The sequence below is a fragment of the Ictidomys tridecemlineatus genome, chromosome 12 (genome assembly GCF_052094955.1).
Source record: "Ictidomys tridecemlineatus isolate mIctTri1 chromosome 12, mIctTri1.hap1, whole genome shotgun sequence".
Lineage (NCBI taxonomy): Eukaryota > Metazoa > Chordata > Mammalia > Rodentia > Sciuridae > Ictidomys > Ictidomys tridecemlineatus.
This window is the reverse complement of record NC_135488.1, coordinates 40,004,254-40,027,114: the sequence shown is the minus strand read 5'-3', so window position 1 is coordinate 40,027,114 and position 22,861 is coordinate 40,004,254. Positions and strand designations below refer to the sequence as shown.

Genomic DNA, 22,861 nt, shown 5'->3' with positions numbered 1-22,861 from the left:
TTTCCACTTCCACTGAGATCAGAGGAATGGGCCAGTGGCACCCTCTATGCCAGATTTGCTCTGGGATGCAGGATGAATCTGTGCTTATCACAGGTAGAAACTCTAAAGGCTTTGGTCCCGACAGCCAAGACACCAAACAAGTGAGTCAGCAGGGGGAGGATTGAACACGGCTCCTCTGCAGCTGGACACCTGGAATATTGGGAATATACTGCACATCCATACAAATTCTACAAAGAGACCCTCTGATTCCCCGTTCAAGGGATATGCAGACTCTGACACTCCTGAGGACAGGGCTCGTCCATGGTGTTTGCTATGTTTTCTGCCTTTTCCAGTGTGGGCACCCAGGTGACACCCCTGCTGTCAGCCACACTAGGATGCTCTTGCGCTCCATGCTCTGCTCCTCTAACTGGATATGTGGTAGTGAGGAAGTGCTAGTGGATACCCCTGAGATACTGGACTCAATGTTGCTTTTGATGGCCATGGGAAAGGTCCTGGATGACACTGAAGAGGTGTTGCTCAAAGATGCAGTGATGCTGGACATCATTGCTGAGAACTCTGAATTTGACTCCAAGAAACATAGGGATGGCAACATCAGTAGAATCTCAGAAACTGCGGGATACATAGGTTCACAATTCTGTTTGGGGAGTTCTGGAAATTATACTCATGCACTGAGCCATCTTCGCTCCTTGGGTTAGACAAAGATTGAGGATGCAGTCAGAGACAGCATTGTCCTCACAGTCTGCCACCAAACAGGGAAGCTGAACGTTGCACAGGGTCTGCTTCTAAAGGTTCTTTATCCCCCAAAATGCTGCTTGTACTTTTGGTTACCTTGCCTCTCTCTGCATGCTGCTCCTTCTGGAAGGTACAAAGGCACACCTACCCCACTGACATTGGGAGGACTGTCACTTTACTGCCATTGATGCTGTCCTGATTCACCTGCCCTGCTCAGAGTTCATGGACATATCATTTCCTTTGGAACCTCGTCACCTCCCAGGAGTGAGCACCCCTGGCTGCAATGGTGACCTGGGGTTGGGGCAGGAACACAGGCTCTGGAGCAGGGAACAGCAGGTCTAGGCAGCAGAGACCAGAAGGAAGTTCAACCGCCCTGCTCAGCCATGCCAAGACACCTCATCCGTCAGCACAAAGCTCTCTGCCCCCAGGTCTGGAGGGAATGGTAACACATGAGGCTTTTCCTCCCTTAGCGCTTTCTCTGTGGCCACAGCATAAGACTGGCAAGCCTCTACTGATAGAACTGGCACTAGGGTGGACTCCAGATCTAGAGTTGGGGACAGACTTGGATCCAGCAGTGGAGCAAGAGCTGAAGCTACCTGGAGCTCTGGAGCTGACACTAAATCTAACACTGGAACTGCCTCTTGCTTCCAAAGAGATGCTGGAGCTGACTTGAGCTCTGGATCTGACGTTAGTGCTGCCACTTGACTGGGCAGCAGTGCAGCTCCTGGAGAAAGCTGTCTCTCTGCAGGTGATTTTAGAGTTTGCACTGGACCTGAGGCTGCAGCTATAGGAGAAAAGATTCCAGCATGACTGCCTTGCCTTCAGCTTTGCAAAAACAGATAATACCTCTATCTGTCAGGAAGACCTTAGCCCCAGAGCCCACTCAGGATCTTTTCGCAGATTGGGGCCATTGCCTGAGTGGCCAAAGCCTTATAATTGTTCCCAGTCCAACACCAGACTTAAGAGATTCCATCCAGTGGGGCTAAAATATAACTGTTTCTTCATTTACCCTTATGTACCCACCCTAGGCCTCCTTGCCCTCAGGCTCTGCCTCATGTCCTCAAGCTGGGCCTGCAGGTAGTGGGCACAGTGCTCCAGGTTCAAGCCACCCATGTTGAGCTGCATGAAAGGCAACAGCAGCTGAAGGCACAGAAGGCCTGGAGGCTGATGGAAATTCTCTATCCCAGTGCTCAGAATGAAAGGCATGGCACTGTGGGCAGGCAGGTGTGTAGTCAGCAGAAGCCTGGCCTTTCCTTCCCACAGCCTTCTATAGCACCCCTATGGACCTTGACTTCTGTAACTCCCCTGTCTCTCCACAGGCCAGTCCACACCAGCCAAGACACAGTGGCTATACAGGCAGTGACAGGACAGGTCTCTCTCTTCCAAAAAAAAAAAAAAAAAAACCCCAAACTCTGGATCCATGGTGTGACCAGCTCTCCCCTACCATGGGAGAGGCCTGACATTCTTCTGTTTGTTTGCATTCTGGCAATCTCCAGGAGGGTCTGTCCTCCTGTCCATCATTGTCAGGGCTCGATTGAACCTCATACCCGGGTTTTTGCTGCCATGCTACCTCACTCTCTGTGATCTGTGTATCTTGCTCCCAAGTGACACTATTCTTCTAGAGGGCACTCTCTGAAGAATAGTGTCATGGGGAGCAAGACACTAGCTCTCATTTCCAAAAAGTGAGGCCTGGGATGAGAGCTACTACTCTCCAAATTTCTGTGGCCCTAGGGGAGAGGACGGGGGTGGTGCATTCAGAATGGGATGGGCGTTGGGGGGTTGATATGCACATAAGCTGGTTCTGAGGCCACAGTCTCCTTAGTTCCCCAAATGACCAAAATTCCACCTACATCTCCTACCTTCTTCTACAATTGAGGCTCCAGACCTTATACTGCAAGCAGGACTCAAAATTGTGGGAACCAGAGCTGGAGTTGCCGCTCAGAGGTAGAGTGCTCGCCTAGCATGTGTGAGGCACTGGGTTCGACCCTCAGCACCACATAAAAATAAAATGAGGGTATTGTGTCCACTTACAACTCAAAAATAATAATAAAAATGTTAAAAAAATTGTGAGAACCAATGTTTTTGCAGTCTTCCCAAGCCACAAAACCTTATATATCCCCACACTGGAGATAGGAGCCCTCCATCTTGACCCCAAGTCCACTCCATTTTTAGTTGATCCAGTGGTCCATCATCTTCACTGGAGTAGGACAAGATGCAGCCATGTCTCCTAGAGGAGAGGTTGATGTGATCATTAGAATATGACACCCGAGGTTTCTGTCTGACTGATAAAATTATATGCCAATTTTATTTTGCTTGGCCTCCCCAAGCAAGAGAGTTGGGACAGCTTTCTGAAGAAAGATGGTACGGATTCCCCCCATTTTTCACTAAATTATGTGATGTGCTGAGAAACGTCTTTACACAATAGGTGCTTCTTATATATGCTCCTCAAAGAATGAGCCCAACCAGCTGCTTACCATATATCTCACCGGGCATGGGAGCTGCCAGGCCCCCGGCCCTTCTCTGGCTATAACTAGGATGGGAATTTCTCTCTATGGAATCTGGAACATCCTTTATGAATGCAAAATTGCTTTGCCCAAGTTAAGTGAGGCCCCTGGCAGATACCTTTTTCTTGCAGATGGGAATGAGACACTAGAGAAACCCACAGCCCTCACTGAGTCCACTTGAAAATGAGCTGGGAACAGAATATCAAGGAGTGAGGCCCAGTGTGAGTAGGCTGCTCCACATACTTCTGTGGCCCAGCTGGAGCAGGGTGGTTTAGTCTGGCTGAGGAGGTGAATCCACTTTCTGATGCAAGGCTGTGGCAGACATTTCCAGGACTCATCCCATTGGTCCCGACAATACCCTATGAGGATGGTCTCCTAAACTCCTCAGTTTTCACACAGAAAATTGGGACTTAGAAAGTTACAGGCCATTCTCAAGTTCAGCTAGGTGGTGGCATCTTTGGGTTAGAAGGTTGGGAGCTTAGCTTGGGAGCTCCGCAGGCGCAGCACCTGCTGAGTCGTGATGAACCTTGAGTGGTTGCACACAAAGGTGGTACCTAAGTCTGGGTTCCTGCGTACAAGACAGGCATGGACCGCTTCATGAGCGCTTCCTCCCTATTTGACTCAATGGTCTCTACAGATGCCATCCGTGTTCTGAGTGGGCTAATTTTCACACTGGGGTGGGACCAAGAATGGTGGGTTTAAAGATGGAAATAGCAGCAAACAGAAACATGACTCCAATAAAGTGAAGTAAAACCATTGCGGAACAGTTGTCCTCAGTGTGTGTACACACACACACACACACACACACATGCACGGTGGGGGAGGAGAGAGAGTTGGAATTCTGGGCCATGAATGAGTGGTCAGACATGAAGGCCCGCCTCAGCTAACCTTCCCTTTGCTCCTCAGTGTTAGTCTTGGGCTTCCCTGGAAAAATCGCCAGAGGCTCTGGCAACTAGGGCAAAGGCCCAACCAGTGTTCCTACACTTGGGCGATGGGGAACCCCCGAGATTTCCTGAGGCCTGAGCCTCAGCATGCTGTGGAACAGAACATCCCTCTTACTCCAGCCTCCCCAAGCAAGACAGCTGGGACAGCTTTCTGAGGAAAGTGGGTACCTTTTTTATTTTTAACCAGGGTTTCATGTTCTGTTTGAACCATCAACCAATGAAAGCACTTCCTGTAGTCCCTGTACCTGAGCCTTTTATTCACACGAGACCACTCCAGAGTCCCATGGACTGCTGACTGTCCCCCACACCACATCAAGTACACAACTGAACAGATTTTCACTAACAACCCCCATCATCCCTTGCCCAGCTTGGCTTCAGCTAGAGCTCCTGTTTGAGGATTCAAAAACTGGATTCATAACCAGTCCCCCCTCCTCACCAGCTTTGTGATGCTAGACCTACCTTTGTGCCTCTCATGGGTGCTCCAGTGTCCCCAACTCTTCCCTGGGAATTACTGTCATACCACTTCCTAGGATGGAATTGGGCATATGTGCCCATAAATGCCTGTATTGTCTGTGAAACCCATAGACAGGATTCACAATTACAAGAAGGAGAGAAAGAATAAAACCTAACTCATTAAAGGACCTGGGCAATGCCACTTTCCCTCCTGTTTGCAGTTCCCACTCTGATCTATAGCAAGTTTGAAGCAATTGGGATTCAGAGACTGTCACCCTCTAGCATAGAACTTCCCAAGACTTCTTGTGAGATTTCACATTGGCCCAAGCGCCTCTTCTCAGTCTAGGAGATAGGTAACCCACAGAGACTCTAAGATACCATAGCTTCCTGGTTCCCAAAGGCAGTACACCCCTCACTTGGAGGTGGATCATACTCTTCCCTCTTGTGTCTAAGGAATAGAATTGGGCAAAAGTGATGGGATGTCACCTCCAAGATTGAGTTATGGGAAGCCTGACTTCTGTCTGGCTCCCTCTCCAGCATTTTCCCCCACTCTGTCTCCCTTCCAATCTTGATCCAAGGAATGAAGTGATATGCTGTCTTTGTATACAACTTTGTGATAAAGACCAGTCCTCCCATCAGAAAAGTGTTGAGTCTCAGCCAAACTGTTTTTTTACCAGGATCACAGGCAAGAGCTCAGGGGCAGATTCTCCCAGCTAAGCCTCAGTGGGGTCTGCAGTCAAAGCCTCCAGGGACATGGAGACAGAGGCATCCAGCTGAGCCACCTTGGACCCAGTTGCACAGAAACTTGACCTTATAAATGCCCATGGCTTTCAGTTGTGAGTTAGGGGGTGGTGATCCACAACTCTGGACATTGAGTGCAGTCTTTGGGCTGTGCGGTGTGCCCTAACCTATCCCTATCTGCCCAGGCCCTCCAGCCATATTGGTCTTTTATCCATCCTCCTCTTGTGGCCACACTGAATCAGGACTTCCAATTTCTATGTGGCTATGCCTTCCTCAACACACTGTTTCCAAAATGAGCAGAACTGGCTTCCTTTTGTCATTCTAGTTCCTGCAGCAATGCCACATCACTGAGATGGTTCTCAGTCTCCACCTAGTGACTCCAACTTTCCTTCACACTGAGCCCTATTTTGGCTCTGGCTCTTGTTCTTTTCTTTCACTTGCATCTGCTTTGTGATTTTATGCACCTCCAGCTGCAGATGTGCAGCTACCAGAGGGTAGGGCTCATGGTGGTGACTTTCAGAGCCTGCGCAGGCCCAACATGACCCCTTTAGGTAGGGTGAGCGCTGGAACACAGTGATGAGTGAAGAAATGAATTCAGAAACCCCCTGCCTCTTAGTTGCTCCTCCTAGGCACAGGAATGCTAATGATGGGAGGTCCCATGGCATGGGACACTTTGGACATACCCTGACCAGGGCCCTCTGAGCATGGACAATACTGCAGCCCCTAGTGGCCAGCATCAGCACTATGCCCCAGGGAGGAAACCCCAAATCAAAACCTTGACCTGAGTGTGGGTATTCCCAAGGCAATGAGGTCTCAGGGTCCCTAGCACAAAGCAGTAAATCTTCTAAATTCCAGGGGAAATGAAGGGAAATCAGAGTCTCCCTTGTTTCTTTTTTCCCTCTGCAGGACCCAGAGTGTTGTCCTCACTTCAGCCAGGGCTATGACCCTGGCCCCATACCCAAATGCGGATCATTAGATTTCTAAAGGACAATCCTTTCACTGGACCCAGTGTTAGGGGCCAGGCTATATGGGCAATGACCAAACAGATGCCATTTTACAGTGAGACTCCATATCATGTAACAAATGCTTCTTCCATGGGAAAGCCCTGCCTCTGTACCTATTAATATTACCTAGCACAACATACTTGGCAAACAAAATAGCAATTCTTATACAATGTAAATTTGGCTTTTTTTTGTTTGTTTGTATTTTTCTTGGGCAATGTACCTTCTCAGAGATCTATTGTCTAGACGTTAGTAACCATTTTCTAACTTGTCTGAACTAGGGTCATTTTGACCCACTTCCCTTCTGCTTGCTTGCTGCTATGCCAACCTGGAAAGTCCCATGGGAAATACCAACGTGCCCATTGCATTGTCTTGCTCACTGTCTAATTCAGTTTCTGTACCTGCTTGCTTGCAGCTACATCACCCCAGATGGTTTTTTGCCTTTAAATATCCTAAAATGTTCAAGCTCGGGGCTGTTCCTTGCAGAGACAGTTATGGGAGTGCGGGGAGAGTCACTGGCTGTCTGGCTAAATAAAGACTCTTCAATTGGGACAAAACTGGGATGTGGTGTGTTTTCTGAGTGACCTGCCCCACAATACCAGGAAGAGTATTGTAACAATACCCTTTGCATAATCCAGGTCCCTCTTTCCCCAAACCCCAAGCTTCTTGCTCTTGAGAAAACCAGGAAAGGAAGAGAATTTTCCAAGGATCATGATAGGCGAGTGATTCATGGATGGTGAACTGTCACCACCAGAAACTACTGGGAGCATATGTGGACCTTGCATCCCTGGCTCGTGCACCTGGATTTTTTTTTCCACATTGATTTTTTAAAGGAAGTGAGGCTTTCTCATGTGGCACCCCACACTAAGGCGTCTTCCATGGGAACAAGTGGTGGGCAATGGACCTCATACCATGTCTTTCAAGAGCATGCAGAGAGCATCCCCAGCCCATCCTGACCCTAGGGAACCTGGGGGACATCCCACAAACACCATAGCATTTCTCCACTTCACATGCAAAGATCCCAGGTGAGAGCCCTACATTCCTCTCTGGACTCTGCCCCTGTCATGTGCCTTGAACAGTCCTACCTCTTTCCTGCCACAGTTCCTTGATTGTCCTTCTATGGTTAGTTCATGGAACCCAGGGGGCTTGTGGCCCACCCTACCTGGCTGGGGTCAACTGTTGAGATCTATAGAGAAAGTGGTGACACTGTGGAATATGTCTGGGAACCTTTGTATGATGGAAAGTCCCACCCTCCAGGTTTTCATCTTCAAGGTAATGTGTAGAAAGGGAGCCAGAAAGGTTCTGCCAGATAGAGACAGGTGTGAGAACTGACTGAGCCTCAAAAAGGTGCCCAGGTCTCTGGGTGCAGAGTTAGTTTCATGTGGAATTTCTGGGGACCCTGAAGAAAACCTATTTACCTTTATGCAAAGAGACTGGACTCCTTCAGTCTAGTCATGCTGCTCTGCTTCTCAGATCCCTGGGACATCCCAGGTGTGGAGTTATGGGGGATGTTATGTGGATGTTATGGGGAGTCCACATAACATCCCAGGCTGCACCTGGGCACCTCTATCTGGATTTGAAGCATGTGTATATGCCTCAGGGATCATCAGAACAGTGTAACCCCCTCTGAAAGTGGGCTTAAAGACACTCAGGTCTGAATTAGCCCTGCCCTCTGGACTCCCTAGTCCCTGTTCTTTAGGAGACAATACCAATTCTTAGCCCACAGACTGGGCCCACTCAGATCCCAAGAGAATCCAGGTAGTGTTTCAACCTCTAGCCTTCATGACCCACAAGACAGTGTGTGGATGGACCAAATCAGATTCCTCTGCACCATGGGGATGGCCCCAGCCCACTTCTGAGCATGCTCATGTCTGTATATTGGCCTGTAGACACCTGGAGGAGGAAGGAACCCACAGGCTGATCCCATGATCAGAGCTGCTCCCTGACATGAACAAACAGGTCATAGCACATAGTCACCACTACCTGTCACTGAGAATTCAATTGAGACACCTGCAGAATTGAAATTGATCTGGCATTCCCAGGAGTAGGGGTAAACTGCATCCAATTTCAATGATGGTCTCCACAAAAACATAATTATTTTTAGAATTTCACTTATCTCACATTCCCAGTAATCAGGTTCATAAAAACATAAAGTAGAATTTTCTTTTCTTGGGCCTGGGGAGGGCACTAGAATTCAGTATTGACAGCAAGATGAGAGTCCTGGGGATGGATGGTGGTGATGGCTGTGCAGCAACATGAATGTACTTAATGCCATTGAACTGTGCACGTAAAAAAGGCTAAAATTACAAAATGGATGTTTTGTGTATTTTACACAATTACAAAATTAGAGAAATTGTTGATTTACTCTCTTGGGATTGTTTGTGTTGTGATGGCAAAAACCGTGTAATTTATAGAAGAGATTTTATTTCTCAAAGTTCTGGGGGTTGGAAATCCAATATCAGGTACCACGTTCTGAGAACATTCTTGCTGTGACCTCCTGTGTCAGAAGGTAAAACAGGGAGGGACAAGGGCTGCTTTGAGAAGCCTCCTCTGTAAGGACCTTAATGCCATTCTCATGGAAGGAGTCTCCATGGCCTAATGACCTCTTAATGTCCCCACCTGTTAACACAACATATTCAGGAGACACACATTGAAAGTATGAAACCACTAAGCAGAGACAAACACAATGATAGAGATGGTCCTGCTGTGCCTTCCCAGGGCCCTGTCCTCCTGTGCAGCAGTCCTGTCACCCTGTGTAACCTAGCTCTTTCAGACCAGAAAGCCCAGCATCCGCGCGAGTCACACGGCCCCACGGCCACGAGGGGGCAGCCGCAGGCCTCACACCCCTCAGGGAGTGTGTCTCCAGGTGAGGATCTTGTGGCAACCTAGGTCCCCAGCTGAGGGGACAGGCCAACAGGCAGAGCGCGCGGAGGGCACCGCCCCCAGCAGGCCAACCCTAAGGGGGAAGCGGAGTCGTCGCCAGGGAGACGGGGGCGGGGCCTGTGCAGGGCGGGAACTTTGAGCCGCTGTCGCGGGGAGCTCCGAGGGGGAGGAGCCCGGAAGTAGCGCCCGCGGGGCTGGAGGTCCCGGATGGAGGGTCTGGCTCGCGGGGTCCGTGACAGGAGAAGGTGCGCTGCCGGGAGCCGCCCCGGTCTAGGCGCCCACACGAGGGGGGACCCGGAGGACTCTGCCGCCGCCCTGGAGCCTCGGTCCCCGGCTGCCTGTCCCCTGGAGCCGCCGGGGCGGTCCCCTCAGCGCCCACCGCCGACCCCGCGGTCCCGGTTCTCACCTGAGGGCCCTCCTCGGCGGAGCTGCTGGTCACAGCGGGTGGAGTGTGACCTGCAGGGTCCTGTGCAGGACGCGGTGGCCTCAGCCGTGTGGCCTGCGCCGCGGACCTCAGAGGAGAAGAGATGGCCTGACCCGCAGGCCCCTGGAGAGGGGAGGGCGACGGAGGAGCCCAGGTGACCTGGGGGCAGGAGGCGGTTTAGAAGGGAGACCCGCCCAGGGGTGTCAGGTGTCTCTGACTCTGTGTCCTTTTGTTTTCCTGTGGCACCTGTGGGTTTTGTTTTAAGTCCTCGCTTTAAAAACCCTTTCGTGTTTACTTCCTGCTCCTGGTGAACACTGGGAAGAGATCCTAAGGTCTTTTAAGGATTCTACAAAGCAGTGCAGTTCCTGGAAGTGCCATGGAAAGAGCAGAGACTTAGGGTAGGAATCAAGGGAGTGAGTCCTGCGGGCTCCAGTTTCTGCACTGTGTGTGAGAGAGTTGCCTGAGGACAGTTTTTGCAATATGTGCCATGGGATGATTCCCAGTGATGGCGGTTGATTGCTAAAATGTGTTGTTTGCATGCTTGGTTTCAGACACTAGCCTAAGCACTGATTCCTTTAGGAAACTCCATGGAAACCACGAGATGGATAGTCCTATTAGTCCTATTTCCTGATGCATGTTGTTGGAGGAGATATGCTTCCTTTCTCCTGTGACCAGGGGTTTGTATTCAGCTTGGCAGAGAATGGATTGGACACCATAAGGAATGTGAAGTAGCACGTGTTCTGACTGCTCAATGGACAGTTAAATCAGAACCTAGGACATGTGAGTCTATAAAAGAGTACAGTGTAAGAGGTTAGGGTTGCATTTTGCGTAATACAAGTTATTGAGTTGAAGTTGCATTTGTTAATTTTAAAATATGGAAGGAAGGATGGAGGTTGGTCCACTTGAGGATTTATTCAATGGAATATCAGACTTTGTTTCTTTTTACTGGCACTGTGGAAATACGAATGATAACAAGTTGGTGACATCTTTCAGGTGGAAACATTGCCAGAGGAGGAGGTCATCAAGTTGGCAAAGAAGCCATTTTGTGAAGCACCTGTTGACTCAAGGCTTTTGATGATGAATTCACGTATGGAGACTTTAATTCTTCCTAGATATTTGCATTTGGTGAGTCACAGAAAGTATCTGAGTAGATAATTATTTGTAAGCATGTCCACAATAATCTCATGTAGTATGCATAAGAGAGTAACAGATCTCGGATGGGGAAAAATTGCCATTTCCTTTGTTGCATTGAAGAAAAGTAATCATGACACAATATTTTCTTTAAAAAAAAATTTTTTTTTTTTGCCTTGAGGTATGCCACTGTGTTGACCAAGCATGATTATTGGTAGGTAGGATAGCAAGAACTTGAATTCAGGGATTTGACTGTCATGTGTCCATCTGTTTTTCATTGATTTCTTTGAATAGATCCAGATCAGCAGCTGTCACAGTTTAGCTTTTGACTTTCCCAGCTGTGGGCATCCTGATGGCCCTCAACTCCCTGTCAACACAGACAAGTCTATAAGGAACATGAGGATAAATATCCCTATGCATGTCCCCTTGCTTAAGCAATATGTAGGTAAAGTACGACAGGTGGAATTTCTGGGTAAAAGAATGTCTGTTTACATCTTTGACTAAGCAGTGCCAGGTGGCTCTTCTGAAGAGCTCAACCTGTCCATACATAGCCAGCATTCTCTTCTCTAGGTTTCTGACTTGTGCATGTTGAGTAGCTAGCATACTGTTTTTGTTGGTATATTTCTTAGTTTCTATTCTGATGCTTTTCATTGGGGGATTCTCTCCCATGAAAATGAGCTTCCTCTGGATCCCCCTGCCCATTCCTCCGCTTGACCTTGTTTTCTTCTTATCGCACATGTAAGTTCTCTGGGGATGTCGGATTGTTTGTCCATTATGAGACCAACACAGGCCCTCTAGAACTTTCCAACAATTAGTAAAATTCCTAAAGTGAAAGTGAACCCATTGTGCTAGCATTTTGGGAAGAAAAGTGTTGGATGATATATTCAAAGCATGAAATTCTATTTTATTCTTTCCAAAATATCTCTGGGCAATGAAATGGAAGTCAGGGTACCTGAGGAAATGATCATCTGTTTCCAGTTTTCTGGGATTTGGTTTAAGTGGTCAAGTTGTGATATGTATTAATTCATGGATCCAATAGGGTGATAATTCTTTTAGGTTACCTTAGGTGCCTTCAAACTGAGGTTGTTGGCTGTCCTCAGGTTTCTGAGGAGAGCTAGGCATAATTAGTGACATGGAGCCATGACAGTTGTTGGTACACCTGCAACCCTAGTGCAGTCTTGAAGAGGCAATGTGTCTGTCCCATTTCCAAACCTTCAGGCTCAATGTGCACATTTGAGAATGGTTCCAGCCATTTTCTCATCCCTTGGATCATTCCCCTCATATGTCCTGTGAGACATTTTCTATGTGAGGCTTGAAGAAGAAGAGACTATTCTGTAAAGAAAACATTGTGGTCTGTGCAGTATAATATTGAATAAAGTCATTGAGAACTCAGAAATTCTGTTTAAAGATATTTGCATCTTAGCCAAATAAAATCTATTTCTAGGCATCCTGGTGAAGACAAGGATTTATCTTTATATCTACCATCATCTGTTTTTTTCGCTTGCATGAAGTTCATCAATTTACAGGCCGTTTTATCAGATGTGCATCTAGATCCCATTTAAATGACACACTTTTAAATGGTAGACCTTTTTACATGAGTGCTTTATCAAACACAGGTTTGGGCTCACGAGCCCATATATCAGTAGTTAGCTGGAACATGTTCTTCAGTTTGGCCTATCCCTCAGTATCCCCCGATGTCGTCTGTTCAATCAGCTTCATTCCTCCTGCTCCATCACTGGCTTTCATAGAAACCACATGCTGTCTATAAATCAGGGATTCCAGTCCTACAACATTGCATTCTTTGAGTATTTAAAGTAATCCAATTTTCACTTCACCATGCCTGACATCAGCAGTAACATTTATCAGCAAATGTTAGCTTTTCCAAGATGCAATTCTATGTGCTCCTCTCCCAAAGAGTCTTACTAGGCATATCGAATACATAATTATTAAGTAAAGGCTGTAATTTTTAAAATGTCATCCATTGTGCAGTTGACACATGTCTGAGATACTTTTTATTTTGGAGGAGGTATTATTTAATAGGGAATTTCAACAGCTACGTAATAGTGAAATGAGAAGTCTTGCATCCATTTTATTCTTTGTGTATGACGATTTTTATGAGTAAGGATAAGATACTTCCTTGTTCCAATGCAGATGATGCCCACTTCTGTGAATGTATGCAGAGAGTCACCTGCTACTTGGATGCTGGATATTGTGCTTGACACTAACATCCTACTTGGTAGGTGTCAGAAAGTCAATACTGAAGTTAAGCTCTTATGTTCTAGTAGCTGTGCTGAAGATCCTTGGTGTGCCACCTTCTGCAATCCATGCTACTCTGTTCATGTTCCTTACTGACTTCCTGGTGATGAGCATCATGGTCTCCTGGTCTTTGAGAATGGCCAAACATTGCACTGTGAATGGGGAAGATGGGCATGTGGAAGGCGCCAGGGAGGAGGGATCATTGATCATGTACTCTAATCCATGTGACTGTTTAATGACCTGTTTTTTCTTCTTGGGTTTTAAGGGAGACAGTGCCCTCAAACACTTCTGTGCAGCTGGGAATGCAGGCTTCTGCTTCACCTTGAAGGACGCATTAATGATTTATTTCCAGAAGACACGAGAAGAGAGAAGTGAGCCTCTGGTATCATGTAGGTTCCTTGCATTGCCCATGGGTTAGAAGAGAGAAGAGTTGCTTCATGAGATTTGATCCCCTTTTTCCTGAAAAGTTCCACACACGGGTGAGTCCCCAGCATGTTTAGAAATCATTTCAGACACCTTTCTGGACGGAATTGAATCAGAGCCCCTGAATGATGTGGAAGAGCTAAAGATGGGTTTGCTATGAATTTTCTATTTCATTCATCAGGGCCTGAGTCAAGCCAGTCATTGTGCTGTCAGCGCATGAGCTGCTGGTCAAATGTGAGGAAGTGGTCTTGCTTTATGAAAACACCACCCTGATTCAGTGAGCCAGAGGCAGCCTGCAGTTCCTGTTTTCCTGTAAAGGCAGATTGCTGTGGATGGCCTCTGGCCTCATCATGCAGCCCTGCTCAGAGTAGGGGATTGAGGGTCCAGGCAGATCCCTAGTTCCTTTTAACCTTTATTGCCATTGGGCCACCCCAGGATTCTTGGACTCTACCTGGTCTTCTGGCCTGGGTCAGGGGATGTGAGGTTTGGAATCCCCCTCTGTGGCAGGATCCCAGGCCCCCCAGCCACTTGAGGACAGGCACAGCCTTCCCTAATTGTGTTAGAGGGGGAGACTTCTCCCACCCATCCCGATCCATGCTCATCCCACATTTTGTAGCTTGACACCTGAGGACCTTTATTCATTGACTTAGTGGTTAGTGATGATGGTTACTGAGACTAAGTGACTCTTTCAAGTCACATCACTTGCATGGTAGGGCTAGAGCATGGATCTTCCTAATTGATTTCATGGGACTCTCTCATGGAAACTGTGACTGCCTCCTAAACACACACTCTACATTTGGAGTGTCAAAATTGTTGGCACTGCCTCCTTGGCAAGTGTATCTTGTCTTCTACATGGGAATTTCACAATTTTTTTTTTTGGTTTGTGGAGGTCATGCAGAAGTGATTTCATTTGAAATAGCCCAAAACAAGAAATACCAGTTGTCTTTTTCGCACATGGATGTGTGTAGTGAACATCCCTTTCTGTGTGCTTGCATGCGTTGCTCCTTTGAATTTGTTGAAGAATGGTTGGCTGGGGAGCAAGGTAACGAGAGATGGATATCAATGCTTGTCCAGTATTCTGAAGTGAAGAATGTATTGAGGATGTGAAGGCTTTTCTAGCCAGTTCCTATGGCTCAGTCAGGGATCAGTCAGAGGATTCTGTCTGGTAGACTCTTTGGAGTAGATGTCAAAAGGGACCAGTCTTACTCTGTCCAGGACTGAATGCTGAGCTTGAGTGGGAGCTTCTTATCAGTTCAAGCACTTCCATGAGTCTGTCCTCTGTTCTCTTTGTTTGTTTGTTTTATTTTTTCAGTTTTCAGTGGACCCATCTTTATTTTATTTCATGTGGTGCTGAGGATCGAACCCACTGACTTGCGCATGCCAGTCGAACATGTTACCACTCGAGCCACATCCCCAGCCCACTCTGTTCTCTTTTTTCTGAGCAGTTTCTAACAGGAAAGGAGAACAAACATTGAAAGTACGGTGATTGATTATGTATACCACTGTTATTTGAATCAACTTTGTATAATTCAAAATTAACTTTTTGCTAGTAAAATTTCATATGTTGAGGAAATAATGAAAATATTGGGGTTGGGGGATGAGGATGGGCAAATCAAATATTTTTGAGCACCAAGACCTGTTTTTTGTTTTGTTTTTTTTTTTAACTTAAATCATAAACTGCCTGAGGACCACAGCAAGTAGATATTTCCAGAGACAGTGGAAAGGTAGTAGCACATGAGGAAGGGAAGAGCTCTCAGATTGGGAAGAGGGGGCCGCTTCAGGACTCACCGGGCAAGGCACGAGGCTGCTGGCCATGGTACATGCCTGGGCCCACTGAGTGGGGACAATCCATGCTCTGTGTCCCTCTACCCTCCTCTGTAGCTTGTGTTGGCAGCAGATCAGGGAAATGGGGTCAGAAGTGCTCCTAGTAATATAGGCACCAGCCCCCAGAGTGTGTTCCTAGCCCTTCCCCACCTGGCCTGACTTGGTGCTTGTGTTGATGCAGGGCTGAGACCCTACAGTCATCAGAGTGTGTCTGCGGTCCAGATCCACCCTGCATGGCCAACATGCTCAGACCTTCATCTGGGTCCTAGGCCTGCTACAACCAAACTCTGTCAACTGGGTGGCCAACAACAGAGGAAGGGCCTTCTCTCAAGCTCCAGGGGCTCAACACACAAGGTGTTGGGCGGTCCCACTGCCAAAACACCTCACAGGTTCCTAGGGGACTGTCCCCCAACTCTCCCAGCCCTTGCCCACTCTCCTATTGCTGCCCACGATCTGTGGTTCCCATATGGGCATCCCGTCCTGACTCCAACCTCACATAGCCGGTATCCCCCAGTCTCCCTGGTATCTGGTCCAGACTCTCCTCTTCCTACAAGAATATCAGATATTGGATTTGGTCCCAGTTGATGCTGTGTTCCATCATGTGAGCTCCTAGCTTCATCACTGTGCAAAGACTCTTTTCCCACACAAGTTTGCACGACTTTTGGCTGGCTAAGAATTTTCAGGCGACACTTTTCTAATGAGTACACTTTCCTTCCTTCCGATCTCCCACCAGTGAGCATTCCTCGCACCCTTGTCCTACTTCCTTTATGGCAGTTTCCCTCCTTATGGCTGAGAGGACCTAGTGACCCCTGGATTCACATATTCTCCTTATTCACCAACACACTGCAGAATTTTCCAAAGGGCCATATATGCTCCTGGAAGTTGGTGGTGGAAATAGTTCTCCACCCATTAATCACTCCCTCACTCACTAATGTCCTTGTGTCCTTGAGAAAGGCTCTCCCTTTCCTGGTTTTCTGAATAGAAATCCTCTTGCCTCTTGGGTGAATAGGGTTATGGGTTGTGCAGAGGGTGTTGGTCCACTGAGCATCTTAGAGACTGTCCTTTATGGAGCCTAATGATCCTCATTGGGGAATGAGGCCAGGGTCCTAACTGTGGTTAGTGTGAGGACACCCTGGGTTCAGAGAGGGAAAGAAGGACAAGGGAAACTCAGATGTCCCTTCATGGGCCCGGGAGTTAGAGGACTTACCCCTTTGCACCTGGGATTAGGAGACCTCATTTCCTCGAGGACACGCACACTCGGACGTTAATCTTGAGTTTGGGTTCCTTTCTGGGGTCCAGGGCTGTTGTTAGCCACCAGGAATGACAGTGCTCTCCATGCTGATTGGAGCCATTTTTGCCAGGAAAGAGAGCCCGTGGTCACGCCTTGTGCAAAGCATCCCACGCCAGGGGCTCCCATCCCTACATTCCTGTCCTGAAAGGAAGCCACTCAGAGGCAAGGTGGGTCCAACCACCTCCCATGTGTTCACTCATCACTGTGTTCCAGCATCACCCCAGTTAACAGTCCTGATGGGATTGGATGTGTCTCAGAATGTCACCCTCATGAGCTCTACCCTGCTACAGCTGCAGTTCTGCAGTGGGAGAAACTCAAAACCTCAAAACACATGCACATGAAAGAAAAGAGCAAGAGCCAGAGCCCAAACAGGCCAGGTGTGGCAAAGACAGCTGGAGTGCCTAGGTTGGGACTCAGAATTATGTCAGTGGGGTGGCATTGCTGCTGATACCAGCATGATAACAGAGAGCCAGCCCTTCTCCATTTGGGGAAGGCAGCAGAAATTGAGAGGCAGGATTGAGTTTGGCCCTAGGAGGAGGTTGGGTAAGAGGCCAGTGTGGTTTGGAGGGCCTGGGCAGATAGAGAGAGGCCAGGGCACACCCCAAAGCCTGGAGACTGCACTTGATGTCCAGGGTTGTGAAACACCACCTCCCCTCTTACTCACAACTGAGAGCAAGGGGCATTGATGAGTTCAGTTTGTGTGCGGCTGCATCCAAGGTGGCTCTGCTAGGCACCTCTGTTTCCTCTTCTCAGGAGGCTGGGAGTCCAGGCTTCACTGAGGCTCGGCTGGGAGGATCGGAGTCTGAGTTTATGCCTGTGTTCCTGGTAGGATCCATGTTGGCTGAGCCTCAGTGTTTTTGTAATGAGAGGATGGGTGACTGTCATGTCTTTATCACAGGACACACTTGCTAAATGGATTTGTTTGCTCTGAGGAGGAAAGAGAGAGAGGGGAGTGTTGCTGGAGACAGGGATGCAGACAGGGGTCATGGACTTGGCATAACTCAGTCTTGGAGGTGATATCCCATCACCTGTACCCACTTCAATTCTTATGAATTCAGAGGCTGAGCCCCCTTGAGGTGAGGGGTGAACCGGTTCTGGGCAGCAGGATGCTGTGGTACCTCTGAGTCTCTGTGAGACCCCAACACTAGACACACTTGGCCCTTTTGAAATCTTAGGAGAAGCCTTGGGAAGTTGTATGGCAGAGGGGAGCAGCCTCTGCATCTCAGTCCCCTCCAACTTGCCATGGTGTAGAGAGGGTACTGCAGCCACGATGGGACGGACATTGGCCACATTCCTGTGTGGGACACAGGCCTAATTGAGTTAGGGTGCATTCTTTGTCTCTGCCCTTCTTGTGATTGTCCCATCTCTACATTTGTGCTTTAGCCACCTGTGAGTCCCATCTCTGGTTTCAGGAGAATAGAGGGTGTTATGGGCCAATAGACACAATAAACCCTAGAGATTAGATGCTACCCTACTTTCCAGAAAAGACTGGGCACAGCATGAGTTGCACATTAATGGGACCAGAGTCCAAAAGCTGCTGAGAGGGAAGGACTGGTTGTGAATGCATTTTTGAAGGCTCCAAGCTGGAACTCTAGTGGCACCAAGCAGGGCAGATTTTGGTGGAGATGTTTGGGTAGTTGTTGGTGAACACCTGCGCACCTGAGATGGGTAGGCATGGAGGAGAAATCAGAAGCCCATAGGGCTTTTGAAAGTGGTCTTATGTGAAAAGAGGCTCAGGTATGGGCACAGGAAATGACATCATTGCCTTGACAATGGATCAAACAGAACATGGAACCCTGGTATCCAGGCACCCACTTAACTGACCAAGCCATCCGAGCTCATTTGGTTGGAGAAACTGGAGGGAGAAGGATGTTCTCCTGTGGTTGCAAACAATGCCGAGCCTCAGGCTCCCAGGAATCTCAGGGGGGCCAACTAGCCCTTTTGTGGATGCACTGGGTGAGGCTTCATCTTAGACGCCAGAGCCTCTGGAGATTGTCGCAGAGGAGCTCAAGAGTAACAGTAAGTAGCACAGGGCAGGTGAGCCCAGCAGGCTCTCTAGTCTGATCCCTGATGAATGGCCTAGGACTCCTGTTCTGACTCTGTGTGTGTGTGTGTGTGTGTGTGTGTGTGTGTGTGTGTGTGTTTGTACTGATGGGAACTGTCCCATTGTGCTTTGACTCTAGTGTATTGGCACAAGTCATTTTTCTGTTTGTCACCATTTCCATTTTGAACCCACCATTCTTGGTCCCAACCCAGGGTGAAAATGATGAGAACACGGAGGAGCCCTTCAGGGTACAGAGCCTTGAACCTTACAGGCAGGACCAGCTTAGGAATGAGCTCCTGCCTGTCATTTGTGGGAGAAACCTACATTTCAGCAGCAACATGGGGTTAATCTCCTGGGATTTCATCCCCACCCAGCAGGTGCTGGATCTCTTGTTCCCAAGGTAAGCACCAGACCACCAAGCCCAAGTGTGTAGCCCCCTCTTGCCTGTCTTGCGGCTGCCATGTGCCTCTCAGGGACCCAAAGGTTTGTGATACCTAGTGAGATAGAGGACCACACTCATAGTGGAATGTCAGCCCCGATGGGACGAGTCCTGGAGGTGCCTGCCACAGCCTTGCAAGGGGAGTGAACTTCCCCTCTCAGGCAGAGAAACCATTCTGACTCCAGCTGATCCACAGAGGTCCGTGGAGCAGTCCGCACACACTGGGCACCACAGCTCAATGGTGTGCACTGAGCTCATTCCCAGGTGGACTCAGCGAGGCCAGGTGGTCTTTCTGGTGTGATGTTGGCTTTGTGAAGAACGTAGATCTGTGCCAGAGGCGTCTGAAAACTCGGGCCTTGGGAAAAGCACTTTTGGGTTAATAAAGACATGTTAGTTTCCATAGTGGGACAGAGCGTCCTAGCTGGGACATAGCTGGACAGGGGCTTTGGACATGGCAGCTCCCACACCCAGAGATATGTGGGAATCAGCAGTTTGGGCTCATTTACTGATGAACATGGAGAAAGCACCCACTGTGTGAAGACACGTTTCTAGTCACGTTTCATAATTCAGTGAAAAATGGGGTGCAAATGACTGCCATTGTGTCCCTTTTCATGGGGGTCAGCCTCAAACCGCAGGTGCCATGAGTACATATCCTACATGTGACTGCATCCCTGACTCCATGGGGCATAACTGCACGTTGTCCTCTTCAGTGACTATGGTGGACCCTTGGATCAACTTCAACATGGAATGGTCTTGGGGTCAAGAGGGTGGGCTCCTGTTTCTAGAGTAGGGACCTGCAAGGTGATTTGACTTGGGAAGGCTGAGGAAAGACTGCTCTCCCCAATTCAGTTTTCTGCCTGCAGTGTAAGGTGTGGGGCTTCAACAGTAGGAGGGGTAAGGCAGGGAGTTGTAGGTAATCATGGTCCTCTGGGGAAGGCCCTGGGATAATGGATCCCCTACTCTACACCTCCCTGTTCTCCCTCAGGGCCACAGAGATGTGGTCTGCACTCATGGGAAAAGAGAGGTCCACCGCTACTCAGGGGGACTCAGTGAGAGCTCACAGAGAATGAGGTAGCATTGCAGCCCTCGCCAGGGGAGGAGGTGTCTCTTGAGCCCTGAGAAGAGTGGGCAGGAGGACAGACACTCCCGGAAGGTGCATTCCAGGTTGGAGAGCAGGTAGCCAAGAGGAAGAAGAGTGTCGGGCCTGCCCAGAGGAGGGGAGAGCTGGTCATACCATGAATCTAACGCTCCTTCGTTGAAGGTTCTTTGCCTAGCGACCTGTCCTGTCCCTGCCTGTACAGCCACTGTGTCTTGCCTAAGGTAGACTGGTGTGTTCAGAACCAGGGACGGTTCAGGAGGGTAGGGTCAGAGGTTTGCTCTGGAGGCCATGGCGAAGGCTAGGCCAGGGTTTTGCTGACTCCACACCTGCCTCCCCACAGTGCCTCATCTTCTTTCCTGGGGACCTGGGTGAACTTCCACACCGAGGCTTCCAATCAGCCTCCAGGCTCTCTGAGTCTGCAGCAGCTGCTGCCTTACGTGTGGCTCCTCCTGAGTGGCTTTAACCTGGAGCAACAAGCACACCACCTCCTGGCCCCAATTGAAGATGGCATATCAAGCCAGGCAGAGCCTGAGAGCCAGGCGGACTGTGGTGAGTACCTAAGGGTATATGAGGAAAGGTCTGATTGTTGTTCCACTGCAGGTAGTCTGTATGCCTGGTGTTGGGTTAGAAATTAGGATAAGCCTTTGTCCATTCGGGAAGTGACCCTAGTTTGCAAAGAGGTCCTGTGTGGGCTAAGGGTCTGAGTTCTTCCTGGCAGCAGGGGTATTGTCTGTCTGTGGGAAGGTCAGGGCAAGGCAGTCATGTTGGCATCTTTTCTCCTCTAGCTACAAGCTCAGTTCCTGTCACGGCTCCTAAGCCAACCCCAGAGCCAGAGCCTTCTCCCAGGGAAGGGGCAGAGCTGGAGTCCAGGACATCAGGGGTCTCCACTCAGTACTCCCCACGGCCCAAATATACCAATCCGATGAGAGGCAGGTGCGTCATTCGCATCTACCTGGAAAACGAAAGGACAACACAGTATAGGAGCATCCTGGTGAGTCTTCAAGCAGGGGAGTCTCCTGGGAGCCCACAGTGGGGAAGACCGAGTCCACAGCAAACACTTTGGACTAGGCCTGTCTTCTTGAACTGGAGCTTCTGGAAGGTCAGGAAGGAGAGCAGAAAGTGAGGAAGAGAGAGGCGAGAGAGCAGCAGCATGCCAGGTCTGGGTGCGAGTGGGCCTGCGTGTTTGGGGATGTGCAGGTCAGAAGTGCAGGAGTGAGTGCTGGGTTCAGAGGAGGTCAGAGAAATATCGAGGGTACAGGCCATCCTCTACTGACCTTGGTATTGAGGAGGAGTATATTGAACCGTGGAGGTTGAAGCAGAGGAGTTGGCAGTCATTTTCTTGTGTGTGGGAGGGGATATGTTGCTGGTTGAAGGGAAGGGAGCCATTGTAGAATGATTAGGGTGGGTAGGTGTGGGTCACAGAGAACTGGGGGCCTTGGAGGGGCCCATTAGTGTCCTAGTTTGCATGTATGTGAATAGAGATTTTGCGGCTCTCTCTACAGGATCTTCCTGGGTGTGGAGTATCCATCATGAGACTCTGGTGTCCACCTCCAGGGAGCCATGTTGAACCACTACACCTGCTGGGTCCGAAACTTCTGACACCCCAGCAAGCACTGACACTCTCGAGCCCAGCAGCTTCCATGCCTATCATTAAAGAGTCCTAGTGTGTGTTGTGCCTGGGTGTCAAGACCAAAGCACCTAGGGTTTGTGCCTTGTCCACACAAAAATGCAGCTGCATCCCAGACGAGAGCAGGGATATGGAAGTCCACTGGACCATTCCTCCCATCTTGATGGGACTAGAGTGTGTCTGTACAAAGCCTTTTGGTCCTTATTCCCTTGTCCCTGTAGGGCATAGCAGGTTGAAGCAAACTCTTGTACCAAGATTGGACTAGAGGCTCATAGGAAGACCCCCACATGATCACATGAAGGCCTCAGGTAGCAGGGTATCAAGATGGTGCCCTTGTGTTGAGAGCTCACTTGTCTCTGATTGTCCTTGAGCACTGTCCTCTGGGTAGCTACTCCCAAATTCCCTCTCTGATGAGCTTTCTCCAACCCTGCTTAGGTGACCTCCCAGGACAGGACTCCAGTCGTCATCCGCAAGGCCTTAGATGTATACTTGCTCCAGCAGAAGGATCCAAAAAACTATGAGCTTCTGCATATTGTCTGGAACCATCAGAGTAAGTGGAACCATCAGAGGGTAGGGAGCAGTGAGTCACAGTGGGCTCACGATAACTGGGAGACAAAACACAGTGTGCGTTGGCCCAATGCCCAGGAAGAGTATGGTGGGACTTGTGCACAAAACAAAGTGTAATGATGGGGCATAAATCTGCAGGTTCTTCATGTTCCCCAGGGGCTGTGGACCTGCCTATCGTGTTCTTTCCTTGGCCTGAGGAGGCACTGGAAAGCTATTATCCACAAAGGGTCAAGAAGAGAGGCTTCTTTGTCTTGTGTCAAAGAAGACAGACAACCACAGGGTGCCTACTTTGGCAGCCTTTCCTGACCTAGATGAGTACATGAGAAAAGCAGTTCAATGAAGAATCATTTCTGGCTTCCAATCTTTTTATTTATTGCAAACTGAGTCCACTTAGGACCAGAGGCCATTTCTAGAGAGAAGTGTGTAGTAGAATAGAACCCTTCACAGCTTGTAGACTGTTCTTGGAGAGAGAGAGAGA

General features: G+C 48.9%; 1 protein-coding gene across 6 annotated transcripts in view; it reads left to right on the top strand.

Annotated features, from left to right (window-relative positions):
• LOC144369271 (uncharacterized) overlaps positions 1–22,861 on the top strand; it is a 33,623-nt gene that overhangs the window by 2,182 nt on the left and 8,580 nt on the right. Inside the window, exons 1-9 of one of the 6 annotated variants that reach the window (XM_078028590.1) lie at positions 9,264–9,836; positions 10,234–10,462; positions 10,676–10,807; positions 12,965–13,049; positions 13,335–13,548; positions 18,864–19,051; positions 20,530–20,738; positions 20,975–21,180; positions 22,252–22,366. In XM_078028590.1, coding sequence (XP_077884716.1) covers positions 13,507–13,548; positions 18,864–19,051; positions 20,530–20,738; positions 20,975–21,180; positions 22,252–22,366 — 760 coding nt within the window. In that variant the 5' untranslated portion in view covers positions 9,264–9,836; positions 10,234–10,462; positions 10,676–10,807; positions 12,965–13,049; positions 13,335–13,506. Of the gene's footprint in view, positions 1–9,263; positions 9,837–10,233; positions 10,463–10,675; positions 10,808–12,964; positions 13,050–13,334; positions 13,549–18,863; positions 19,052–20,529; positions 20,739–20,974; positions 21,181–22,251; positions 22,367–22,861 lie in introns of those variants that run through there. The other 5 variants (XM_078028586.1, XM_078028585.1, XM_078028588.1 and 2 more) reach the window with 5 other exon arrangements.